This window comes from Prunus dulcis, chromosome 4, assembly GCF_902201215.1.
Source record: "Prunus dulcis chromosome 4, ALMONDv2, whole genome shotgun sequence".
Classification (NCBI taxonomy): domain Eukaryota; kingdom Viridiplantae; phylum Streptophyta; class Magnoliopsida; order Rosales; family Rosaceae; genus Prunus; species Prunus dulcis.
Genome location: NC_047653.1, coordinates 8648116 through 8661348, shown reverse-complemented (window position 1 = coordinate 8661348; position 13233 = coordinate 8648116). Strand labels below are relative to the sequence as shown.

Below are 13233 nucleotides of genomic sequence, written 5' to 3'. Positions count from 1 at the left end.
ACCTTAGGAATAACAAAGGAATTAAAATAGGAAAATAACAAAGTTTTCAAAAACTTTAAAACTGAATTTCGGACTAGTAAATGATCTCGGATGCCCCAAAAAGCCCATATGACATGACAAAGTATGAGTTTTACTCGTGACACCGTTCTCTTCGAATCGACTGGTCATGGATTCAATTCTGAGCTCGGAGTCCAAATCTGTAGCTTACCCGATTTGCCTTTGCGCGCGCGGCGCTTCAGCTCCTCTTCAATTGCTTCCGCCATCTGTTTTATATTATTAAAGAACAATTATTATTTGAGGGACACCCTTCATTAAGGGATCTCTCAAATATTTTTATTTTAGGGACACCTTTTAGGGTACCCTACGATTTTATTTTTTTCAACAATCCAAACCGTCTATTTTTCAAATCTTAATTCATGGATCATCCTTGCAAAAAATCAGAAAAATTGAAAATCATTATGGCATCTAATTGCTAGCAACAAAATAGATGAACACAATGCTTCAAGAAAACACTAAAATAATAATAATCTAATTGAGTGGTCAATGGTTTAGGATTCAAGTGATTTTTTGCAGATATTGAGGGAATATCTAAAACTTAGATGGTTCGGATAATTGAAAAAAAATGTGTGATGGGCCCTATAAGGATGTTCTTTAAATAAGCTTATTTGAAGGATCCCTTAATAGAAGCTCACTATGTGTGTATATAGGGTTAATCATTTTATTAGTCCTTGAATTTAAACCCAATTTGCATTTGAATACCTCAATTTCCAAAATGGTTCCCGTGGTCATTTAACTTTAGTTTCGTTGGGACAAATGGTCATGCCATCAATTTTGTTAACTTTTCTGTTAAATGCAAGGGCAAAATGGTATTTTTATATCAAAATTGATAAAAATATGAATAAAAAATTAAAATTAAACTCTCTATCCCAATTTCAACTCCCCCAAATTTTTTTTTTGGTTGGTTTTTTATTTGATTTTCTTTTATTGTTATTTTAAAGATATAATTTTTTATTCATTTTTTTTTGTTTTAATATAAAAATACCATTTTGCCCCTCATTTAACAGAAAAAGTTAACAAAATTGATGGCTGGACCATTTATCCAAACGAAACTAAAGTTAAAGGACCACGGGAACCATTTCTGAAATTGAGGTACTCAAATACAAATCAAGTTAAAATTCAGTGACTAATAAAATAATTAACTATGTATATATATATATATATATATGCAAATATGCAAAGATAGGGACAAGAATGAGGACATGAAAAATGATAAAGAAATTTAAATATGTATTAACTTTCAAGAACTGAGGCATGTTACATGGTTAAGTTTTATATTGTAAATATTTGATTGTTGACGCCGTAATAAAATGGTCGAATAACTGGAAATATATGCTGGAATTAAATCCTGCAATCCCCTATTCACCCCAAAGGAATTTCATTTATATGATGAATGAAACCTGTTGGAAATTGCATGGTTAATTAAGATTATCGTCCACGTAGTTATAGAGGATTAAAATATTGGTAGAAATTCCTACTTACTTATAATTAAATGATAATATTAAAAATTATTATGCGTAAAACTAATATACAATGTAAGGCATCATATCCAAGATTCGATTATTCTTTGTTTCTTATTTATTTATTTATTCATTGAGCTGTTATTCCGACTCTAAAATAATCATCTTACTGTTCTCTTTAATTTGATGAAGAAAAAAAAATAAAGAAGAGAAGAGTGTGTGTATTATGACTATTTTGGAGTGTGAATAATAATTCCGGCCGTCTTTTAAGTTTAGAGAAATATTATTTAGTCACAATGACAACTAATAATAATTTGATTGGCACAAAAAAGAAAATATCACTCCTTTTGAATTGTTAGTGCAACTTTGTGAAGCTTGGAAAACATCATTAAAGCATCAAATTTGGAGAGTGGAAATGACAAGCATAAGTTGAAGTGTGAAAGAACCAAGGGAAGGAGCTACTGTAGGTAGCTCAACTGTTTGAAGGCAACAAAACTATCTACCACGGAAGCGAAAATGACAAAAGCCACGAAAGAGACGGACGTTATAAAATTGCATCAAACTGATGTTTTTTCATCAGGTGGGCTCCTTGGGCTTTATTTTCAGTGCACAATTTGGTAGGGAAATCAGCTTCGGATTTTCTGTTCATATTTTTATGTGCTGAAATGATCCATTTGATTTTTCTTCTTAACATAAACTCATTAGCCTAAAACGCACACAGTATACAGTACCAACACAATAGAACCAGTTTGGGTCATTATCGTTTATATTTATTTGTGTCGATTTCTCTCCGCGCTTGGGAATACCTTTCGTGACATGTAACTTTCTCTCGTACAATTATGGTGCTTGTGCCACACAAGCACCAATCGCAAGACACCCTTCACAAGTCATGTTTCATTGTTTGAGTCCACGACGATTTCCGTATGAGAACATCTTACGGTTAGTGTTTAGGTTTAAAACCACGCTGTTCGGACAGCAAACACAGTACCAACACACAAAATATAAGCAAATAGTTTTATTTCATTACAACCGTACCAGTTTGGATTATCGGGTGTATACTTATTTGTGTATGTCTCTCTTAGCACGTGACATGAGTGCACACTTCGTGACATGTAAGTTTCTCCTGTACCAGTACAGTACCACACAAACGCCAAACGCAAGACACCCGCCTGGCAATTATTCATTCACAAGTCATGTCCAAGTCCACAACAACTTTTGTGACGATGAACACCTTCATGGGCCAGAATGAAACATAAGACATCATCTTCATTCCAAAGAGTTGTGTTCAACATGACTGATACTTGGACCGACTTCCATTGGATGGCTACTTTTCTTGTCGTTTTACTTGCAACAAAAAGGAAGCACTATCTGAAAAAACCCCATTACTGTGTTGTGGGTTGTGACCATCCAGTCTGAAGAACACGAAGTTGGTGTCCTATTCTTAAAAGGACAAAGACCAGTCAAAGCATTGACACGTATCCCATCTCAATGACATCCATGTGTTGCTAAAACGACAATACCTCAGAATGGACAACCCAGGCTTGCTTATTCCATTAGAACTAAGCCATTGAATTGTGAAACTTTGTGCTCTAATGCAATGAGAGGCTCTCCACTTTCCACACACCTTGATTCAAATTTTTGTTTGTCCTTGGCAATGAGGCCGACAGAGCTTTCTTCAACAGATAATTACATTGTTAACCTCATTAAAAAAAAACAAAGACAAAATTATCTCATAGGCATCAACAGGGATATTCTTTAGTTTCTTAGTACCCTGGATCTTTTAAGGGTAGTGATCATTCAGGAAATGGGTCAAAATAGGTAGTAGGTGACAAAATGAATGCAGCCAAATAATCTGTCTTTCTCATTCCAGCAGGCCAACCAGTGAATTGTTGACAAGACTGTATTGAGTGGGCGCCGGAGCATGCGGATATGTAGCTACAGAATATACACAGTTGCAAAGTCCTCTCAAATCCCTTGAAATTCGCAATCAACGAATTGGTACCACAAGTTTCTGCATGCCAAAAATGGGAATGACTGATCATCAGATATACGAAACCAGACAACATGCCCGCCAATGCATATATCACTTAAGAGAGCATGCTGCCATAAAGATCTTGCGTATATGGTGAAAAACTAGGTGATGAAATAATACTATCCTGTTGCATTATCCGATCATCAAAGTGAGATAATGAAATAATACAAAGGTGCAAAAGAAGTCTCAGGCTACAAGAAAGAAAATATTACTGCAAGCAAAGTTGGCTAGTATTTACATGCCATTATAAAAAGTAAGAACCCTTTATCCCTATCAACCAATATTTCTTTTTCTTCCAGATAAAAAAAGGAAAAAAAATATCTTTCAAAAGATTACATAATTTTTTTGTCTTGTGGCATTAACTGACTTGAAGTTCATTGTTCCAATTTAAGAATTTTCAAGCTTTCATCATTTGGTTCAGATTTTTATCACTAAATTCAGCAGGACACATACTTATGCCCATCGGAGCTACATCCAGATTCAGATGTTAGAGAGACCTTCATCCAGCCTGAGGACTTCATCATTTGATGGCACCGTACAAAATTTTTCATTCAGAAAGTTAAGTACTTGTTAATATGGAGAACTACATTCACTAGCAGCTATCAGTTTTTGACAACTTTTAACATGGAGACCGAAAATGAATTGACATTTTAACAAGAAAGACCATTCCTTCAATATGCAATATAGCTCTGTTCGCCCACTCGCATACACACACATGCATGCATGCATGATACATCAAGGGTAAGGGAGAAGGTGGGATAGAAGAAGACTTGATGACTTACCATATGCCATGCCACAGTCACATTTGTGTCAACTTCTTAGCAATAATGGCCACATTCCTTGGGGACAATGCAGGATTGAAAATAGGTAACATGACTGCTTCAATTGAACTGCCTTGCTCTTGGAGGAACAACAATCTATCAAGCAAAAGAAAAGTTTCCAAAAGAGGCCCAAAAGCAGCTCGAAGAGACCAATAAGGTCCAATAAGTTCCTGTAGACAAAAAAAAAATGATAATAAAAATAATTGGTCAGCAAGGTTAACACATATCGTAAACTTACATATTTCTTTCCACAAAAAACAATAGCAGACGTATCATGAAAAGAACTTGACACTTGATATACAGAACTAATCAAGTGAAAGAAAAAGTGGGCAGGGAGGGGAGAGGCGAAGGATGAAAAAGAAAAAAAAGAAAAAGAATTCCAACAACAATTTTTATTTATTTAGTTACTGATTTTTTGTGAGAACCACAATCATTAAACCATTTCTTTTGTAGATCCTAGAGTTCAAGTAAGAGCATAAACCATATGACTTCGGCATAATCTAAGCCCTATGCCAAAGGCTATGTTGTTTGCGCACCAATAAAGAATGCTTTTCAATTCTAATCAAATATACAGTAAAATCCTGTCATATACCACAAAATAAAGATAACTTTTTCTGACAAGATAAAAGTAAAAAGCATACATATAACTGTCATCAACTAGGAAGGTACCAGAAAACGGAGACTCAAAAATACAATGGAGCAAGCAGTATTTTGGGATGTGAATATACAAACAAATTTCATCAATGGATTGTATGAATAACTAACCATTGTTAGCAAGTACATGAGCTTCCAACATGAAGTACAGCATTTTTTCTTTTTTAAGTAAAGCAAAAGTATCAGTGTGATTCTAGATAAAAGGCATGAAGTAACGTACAGCAAAAGATTCAACTTGCTTCCATATTCCATGGATATCAGTTTCCTTCAGAGGCTCAAGACCAAGGCGACATAACCCCGATAAGCAATATTTCTGAAAAAGTGGATAGTTGCCGACGAATTCGCTCCTCTCACATTTGGTGGCCTTATTGGAGGAGTTTTCATTAGTTATGGATGTTGTCTCTAACATCATGTCAAAACTGTCATCTGTCACATATGTTTATATAGTTATATGTTTCAATCTAATTAGTTCAGAAGTTCAAAATGTTGATGCGGCAGCAACATGATAACAGTTGCCATAAAAAAAAAAAGTATAGAGATTTCCTTTCAAATTAGAATAATGTTTTGTTACCTGTTTCCAGCTCTGTTGATTTTTTGTGAGAGCAACTTCCTGTCATATGAGAGTTTATTTCTGACAAGGAACATTTGTTTTCTTTATGGTGCAGCAAGGAGTTTGGGACAACCCTCTGTTGTCGGCGACGTAATGCCTTCCCTTGACGCCCAATTGATGGACTTGTACTCATGACTTCGGGATAGTATACACTGAGAACCTGCAGAAGACAGAGGATGTTATTTACATAGTAGAGAGAGAGAGAGAGAGAGAGAGGTTATAAGATAGTAAATAATTGAAATAGTTTACAAATGTCCATAAATTCCTGGATAACTGTAAAGGTGATTACTGCATACCATCTGAAATGCAGCGCGGAAAGCATGCAACTCAAAATTATGGAGACCAGCATCATTTTCGAGGCATTTCCACCTCTCCGCACTCTAACAAAGGCAAAGCAAAAGCACAAGCTTATCTCAGAATAGAAAAGCCTTTGAGGAATAAACTAACTTAACACCTCCCCAAAGCACACAAAAGGATCCACCAGAAATTCCTTCTAGTTAACCTCCAACCCATGTTGTTGTCATTAGTCCCTTGGACTTTAGATCTATACAAATTAATAAAGAAATAAATGACTTGCACATCCTCCCCAGTAAATTTTCCAGATTTTTCTAAGAACTCTATAAAAATTTGATCACCGTTTGCAATTTTTTATTATAAACTAAACCTTTAAAATAGTTCTATTCTCTTCACTTTTCTCTTTCAGTTGAACAAAAGCCTTCCCTAAACCTCCACACCTAAACTGTATGGCAAAGGCCCAAGAGCCTTTTCTTATTGGTAATTGAAGTAATTAGAAATGAAACCTCACTACTCCTTTGAATGTCCATGTTCTGTTCCATAAACAAGAAAAAATACAAGAGAGCCCGCACCCCTCCTGGGGGAGAGAGAGTAGCAATGAGAGAGGAGGAAGAAAGTAGATGAGAACCAAGATTCACCTGACATGCTAGGTCCCGCGAACTTTTTCCAAGTGAAATGCCAGCAGATATAACACCACAACTCATTGGAAAACCACATTGAGAACCAACATGGTTGAAACCCTCTTCAGATAATAGGTTGTAACAGCAGCCGATGCTAACAACTGCTTTAACTTCTTTGCACTCCATAAAGGTCCTGATGCATAAAGGTATAAATAACTACATATCATTTCATATAAAAACTAAATTGACAGATAATAATATATGATATTGTAGAATACATATTACCAAAGACCAAACACATGCATTCTTGTGTTGGCTGCTCTAGGCTACAGATATGACTCATCCGAAGACCTAATAACAATTTATGGATTAAGTAGAACAAGAAGCAAGTAAATGCAAAGCCAAACTAGTATAATATGAATTTGGACGAGGGTTAAGTGGTGCTCAAAAATTAATCTTGAATCAGTTATTCAAAAAGATGAGTGATCATAAGAAAAAGGATAGGACTAAGGAATAAAACTGGTCATTCAAGGATAGGGATGGCACCATTTAAAATATAGGTTTTTATAAATAAGCCCATTTTAGCATGACATGTTACAAAAACCCGTATAGAGCCTATTTGGAGAGAAAAACCCAAAACTAGCCGCTCCCACTTGTCATTTTATAATTGGTTCTTAATGTTAAAATTTTGTAAGAACCAATTAGAAAATTACAAGTGGCTAGTTTTGGAATTTTCTCTCCAAATAGGCTCTATAAGGGTTTTTATATAATATGTCATGTTGGAATGGGCCTATTTGTGGAAAGCCCTTTAAAATATGCAGCAACCATCAAGGAATCTACTATGGTGAGAGTTATTTGACTAACAGAGCAAAGAAGATTAAAGGCCCAGAGGTAACTAAAACAAAATTGATTGAGGTATAAAATTTCAATGCCATGGTTAACTTGGATATGAAGCCATTCTATGCAACCATTTTGTTTCCCCCTTTTTATACAGATAAACAAACTTATCATGATTTCACAATCAGCTATTCATTTTTCTGTTCAACTCAAATTCCCATGTGGTGTGAAATAAACTTGGACATCACCTCATATATAATATATATCACCAATATTACACGACTTGTCACTTGTCTTATTGCAGGATGACATAATATACATACGCAATCTATATATAGGCTAGTATTCAATAGATCATAACACTCTATCAGGGTTTACAGTCGTTCTATTCTCAAAGTATACTCATTTTAAAAGAGAGAAATATAAGCTTTAAAGCACACTGAGGAACTCACTTGAGCATTGTTACTGAAAGATCTCCGCAAGCATGAAGCCCAGCAAGAACCAATGAACTTCCGTTGTCTGCATTGCAGGAAGATTGCAGTAAAGAGACATTATCTTTATGCAGTGGTGTGTCAGCCAAAGCTTTCAACATGTCAATAGACATCACATTGCATGTGACTGTCTTAGGCACAGTCAAACTCCTGTTTCCTGATCTAGCCCCAAAGAAAAAGTGTATCAAATATATTACTCAATCAAGTCACCAATGAAGTTAAATTAAAAGCGCTAATTATATCATAGGATATGCGACAATAATGCCAAAAAGCAACATGAAGTAATTAATAAGTCTAACTTCAGGCACCCTACATCCCTGAACAAATCACACACACCAAAAACTGTTAACCAATTCATGGAGACAAGAAAAACAATGAGAAACAGGAACTTCCAAAATTTAATACACCATATTCATTCCTCTCCGAGGTTTGTGATTCAGGTTGGCCAACAAAAAGATGCTGAGCATATGGCATGTGTTTTCTCTCTGTCCCATATACAAATGAACAGAAAAAATATAAAAAGTAGATCAAATGTAGAACCTATGGAACAGGTTATTCCAAGGAATAAACTCCCGAGTGAAACCATCAAATTACTGTTCAACCTAGCATTCACCAATGTCATTTGAGCAACCGGAAATGACAGATCTCCTAAAATAAAAAAGAAAAAAACAACAACAAACAAACTAGAACAAGAAGGAAACAAAACAAGAAGGAAAAGAAGTTTACATACACAGATTTACGCATCTGAGCAGCATAATATTTCTTGATTTGTTCTGCACGTGCATCAGTAACCCTTCCATGATGAGAACATGCATCAATTGCAACTACCGCATGTTGGTAGTGAAAGGAAAGTACTTGTGCAAGATACCCCTGAAAAAGTAATTTATTGAAAAATGGAAAATAATATAAAAGTTATTAGTTGTGACTAATTCCTATCATTATACTTATAAGAAGAAAAAGAAAAGAAAAAACATTTCCTACCATTATTTTCTCATTAATGAAATTTTCTAATCTATCTTTACAAGAAAAAAATTCTTTCTTTCTATCAAATGAGGTAGACAGTGATGAAATCTTAGGTTCCAGCTTAGCAATTTGGGTATAAGCAAAAGAGAATGAACGTGAACCAAACAAAAGAAGTGAAAACAGAGCAGATATTGTGGAAAAATTGATCACCAATCAAAAGAAAGCAGGACTACCTGACCCGAGCCAACATCAATAATTGCATTGGCTCCGACACTGGTGGCGATTGAATCAACAACAGCAGAAAGGACTTCTACCTGCACATACAAGATCATTTTTTCAATAGAATATCACTACACTCTAGACGTTCATTGTTCAAAAAGGAAGCTTCGAATCAGAAACTCCTATCTAGAAATCAAAGACCAATTTTTTCTGATCATAATGTTTCACAACACAAACACAGTGAAGTAACGGATTCATCTCTATTCAATGTTTTGAACAAGTGAACTTACTTCATGTTTTTTCTTCCAATTCATGCCCGTAGAGAGAACACTATTGAGTGAAGTCATGTTCATGCCAGGTAATACCTGCCATGAGGGAAGCAAAAGTACCATAAGGAAATTATATGATGCAGTTATATGAATTTCACTCTTCTGATTTTCCTTTTGCTCGGCTGAGTCACGATCTTATTAATATTATGGCAATAACTTAAAAAAACTGTAACTATACTGCAACAATTTTCATCTTATTCTTATTCCATGATTCTGCAGCTAAATTTTCACATAACTATAATGAGTTGTGGAGCTTTTCATGTTTCCTTACTATAACATTAGAATATCGAAATTCAAATGCAAGAGAAATTGAGAAACGAATCCACACCGTCTGCAAGTCTTGTTGTTGTCGAGGAAGCACGAGAGAGCTCAAAGTAACAATGAATTTCTTAAGAGAAGCAGGCCAATGATCCTAACCAGTGAAAAAAAAAAAAAAAAAAAAAAAAAAAAAAAAAAAATCAAATTCAAATTCATATCAAGCTACAAACAATGGCAACCAAATCAATCATTACCATCCACACACACACACACAAAAAAAAGTAAGCAAACGATTACCTGGACCACTCCACCAGGAATTTGGAGAAGATTTTCCACTGCTTCTTTCCGCAAGCAATCCATCCATTCCTTATCAATAGCTTCCCACATTCGATCCTGAAAAGCATTTTACTTTATCCGGATACTAATTTTGATTATTTTTCTGTCTAATGTTTTCTCGGCAGCCAAACACATGATCGAGGACTGAGGAGGAATTTAGAAATTTAGAAATTTAGAAGAAAGAACGAACCTTGAAGAAATTGACGACGTGAGCGTCCGTTAAGAAAGAGTAAGGTCTTATGAAGTCGACGATGGCGTTGATCCATTCCAGGGTCTCGCTCGCAGTTTCGCACGAGTACTTGCAGGAGCCATTGCTAGACATTCTCTCAGCTTTCTAAGCAGACTGCCTGTATGAGCACGAGAATAACTCATTAAATCCTTGACCGCAGATATCCTATTATTTTCTCTTTTTTCAAAAAAAATAAACTGAAAAAGTTTGTGTAAATTTTATTTTTTTTCAATGATAAAAGGGGGGGCAAAAACCCCAGAAAATGTTTTCAAATATTTTCTCTATAATATCCAGAATAACATAAAATTTTATTTCTAGGTTTTTATTTAAATTGTAAAATAAATTCATGAAGATGACAGTCAAGTCTGCTGCATTATGTTCGGATCATGTCATTTCATAATCTCGCCTAGTCATATTATTTCATACTCAAGCCGAATATGGATCATCACCTAAATCTATTACATTGTCTCAACACACATTCTCTACTCATTTCACGCTTAGTATAAATATCAAAACAATTTTTTTTTTTTTTTTGTTGTTGAAAAATTTTATGATTGCATTCATAATTCAGCCAAAAAAGTCACTAGCTATAAAGGGCCAATACAAACTAACCACAAAAGAGCAATTACAATAACAAAGCGGTCTAATATCAAAATTAAGGCATTCTAATATCAAAACAATTCTATTTAAAAATAATTACAAAAATATGTTCCAACTCTTAATCATATTCTAGCATTGAATCAAGCAGATGGGTCATGGTACGATGGATCCATATAGGAGTAAGGGTAGGCATCCATCTAGTCAATCCAATCAAATCGACGATTTTAAATTGTAATGACTAGTTTAGTTTGGTTTTGACCAAGAAAAAAAATCGAAAGGTTTAAAACCAAATCGAAGTGTAATGGTTTGGTTCGATGCAGTGTTGAAATTTTCAAACACGGTATAAACCAAACCAGCCTGTATACTTGTATATTCATTTTTACTTTATGTTATTTTACATGTGTAATCCTTTAATTATATAAAAACTATGATGTTGAATTTGAGGTTTGATGAAACTTTTAAATTATTGATATTTGAATTGTAACTATATTAGTTATTGGATTTTGAAGTTTTATGACATGTTGAATTTTAGAATGGTTTGACATGCTAGAAAATGCAAAATATGTGGCAAGTTATGAGTAATTTTTTTGTTCTAATTGGGCTAACATGGTATTGCCCATTAAAAAAAGGCATTGACTTGCTGACCAGTGGTCTCAGGTTTAAATCCTACATTGTGTGTGTGAGAGAAACCCTGCTCTCCCTTCCTAACTTTGGGAAAAAAAAAAACAGGGTTGAAAAAATGCAAACGAAAAAAGTATTGAGATTTGGCCCAAACCGATCGAACCAAATTGTTCGAAAATTGGTTTGGTTTGGTTTGATTTGTCAAAATTGAACGAAAACAAATCGTTTTTATTGTAATTGATTCGGTAGCAATTTTAGGGTAAAACCATAGTTTGAAATATCGACGAAATATTTCGGTTTTTTCGAATCACGGATATTTCGGAACATATCCATGTACATATCGTATAAATATCAACAATATCGACGATAATATCGATGTCGATAATTTCGCAAAAGAAAGGAAAAAGAAGGAAAAAGAAGGAAAAAAGGGAAAAAAAAAAAAGGAGGGAAAAAAAAACACAGGGGGGATTTAAACCCCTCCCATTTTACTCCTCCGACACCTTAATCACCATATCACTTATGTTTTTGTGATAATATGCTAAAATATTTATATTTATATGGGTGGCATATTAACAATTACATAGAAAACTATTTTGGGGATTTATCATTTGATGACTACTCTTCACAATACACTTACTCTACACATAGAGATGATGAAGATAGTGAAAAATTTGAACCTCATAGGAACTGTATGTGGTACTAAGTCACTCATGTATTTTACCATACAATGTATAAAGTGTAAAATATTATACTAAATCATTATATATAAATGATTATGGTGTGTTTAATCTTTTTTCATTAATTATTACATATTTTCTACACTCACAGTGTTTACCAACTCGCTGTATAATCAACTTAAATCAGTTAAATCCATCATGCAATGCATTTCCTTATAATTTTTTGTGATAAACTAATAGATAATTGATAATTAAACATTCTCCAAAGTTTCAATAAAAATTTCAAGTTTTTCTTATAATTTCCCTGGGTTTTATTCAATTCTTATCGATATCGATAATATCTCGATATTTCCATTGAAATTTTCATGTTTTTGGACTACCGATATTTCCGATATCATCGATATTTTAGACATTGAATAAAACCAATAGAATTCAGACTGTGCCGCATAAATAGGAGATTGAAGGTTATTACCCCTCTCAACATTCATGCCACTCATGAACATGCCTTATCAACTTTTAATTCCTTTGATATTCTCTTTAAGAGCGGGGTTAAATTGTTCGATAAAATGCCTCAAACAGAATAGTAATACAAAAACAAGCAATCAAAAAATGCTTTCAGAGCTTCTTCTTCATGCCTCCATGGAGAAAATTCATGGATATGCTACCCCGTCGAAGGCTCCCCATCATTCATTTATCCCACACGTCAAGAATTAGCTTAATGGATACACTTAAAAAGTAGAAATTGCTCCATGGCCAACGGCGCCAATTTGACTGTCTATAATGAACAATACAAATTTCCATCGTGATCACAAGTCTACATCTCCCCATTCGCCGCCCACATCTTTCTTCTTTGGTACAACCCCACACTCCTTTTTTCATTGCTTCTTTGAACACCTCACGATATCAAACTCAATAAGCAGACAAAATGTTCAACTTTTGTTTTCAAAGACTCCAAATCCATAACGTCAAGTTTTCCCTTGTGAGCTAGTGAGAGGAAAAACCTTGTTCATCTTATGCCTAAGATTGATGTTTTGGACATGGGCATGAGATAAACACAAAAGATATTAGCATGTGACCCCATTTGTTAACTAAATATATCTTACGAATTCATTAATAAATTACCAA

At 34.3% G+C, this 13233-nt stretch overlaps 1 protein-coding gene across 4 annotated transcripts; it reads right to left on the bottom strand.

Moving 5' to 3' along the window:
- Positions 1–2519: 2519 nt before the first annotated feature.
- Positions 2520–10456, bottom strand: LOC117625943 (protein RRNAD1). Of its 4 annotated transcripts, none has more exons than XM_034357545.1 (13): positions 10172–10456; positions 9943–10038; positions 9716–9799; positions 9349–9423; positions 9073–9153; positions 8607–8731; positions 7838–8038; positions 6567–6741; positions 5931–6014; positions 5596–5794; positions 5245–5450; positions 4332–4540; positions 2520–3528 (listed from the first exon to the last, which is right to left on the bottom strand). In XM_034357545.1, the coding sequence occupies exons 1-12, from the start codon at positions 10301–10303 to the stop codon at positions 4349–4351; spliced, it is 1650 nt and encodes a 549-aa protein (XP_034213436.1). In that variant the 5' UTR covers positions 10304–10456; the 3' UTR covers positions 2520–3528; positions 4332–4348. The 4 variants fall into 4 exon arrangements, with proteins under 4 accessions (XP_034213436.1, XP_034213435.1, XP_034213438.1 ...); XM_034357544.1 differs by having other exon boundaries at positions 8607–8746; positions 10172–10455; XM_034357547.1 differs by having other exon boundaries at positions 8607–8746; positions 9943–10053; positions 10172–10284.
- Between the last annotated feature and the right edge of the window lie 2777 nt (positions 10457–13233).

What these genes read in the sequence shown, in the direction of transcription:
- LOC117625943 (XM_034357544.1), bottom strand. Translation starts at nt 10,303, where the DNA reads ATGTCTAGCAATGGCTCCTGCAAGTACTCGTGCGAAACTGCGAGCGAG. An exon ending in GCTCAGATGCGTAAATCTGT is followed by an intron (nt 8,039 to 8,606) that starts GTATGTAAACTT and finishes CTTTGGGGCTAG; the next exon opens with ATCAGGAAACAGGAGTTTGA. An exon ending in AGCAAGTTGAATCTTTTGCT is followed by an intron (nt 4,541 to 5,244) that starts GTACGTTACTTC and finishes TTTTGTCTACAG; the next exon opens with GAACTTATTGGACCTTATTG.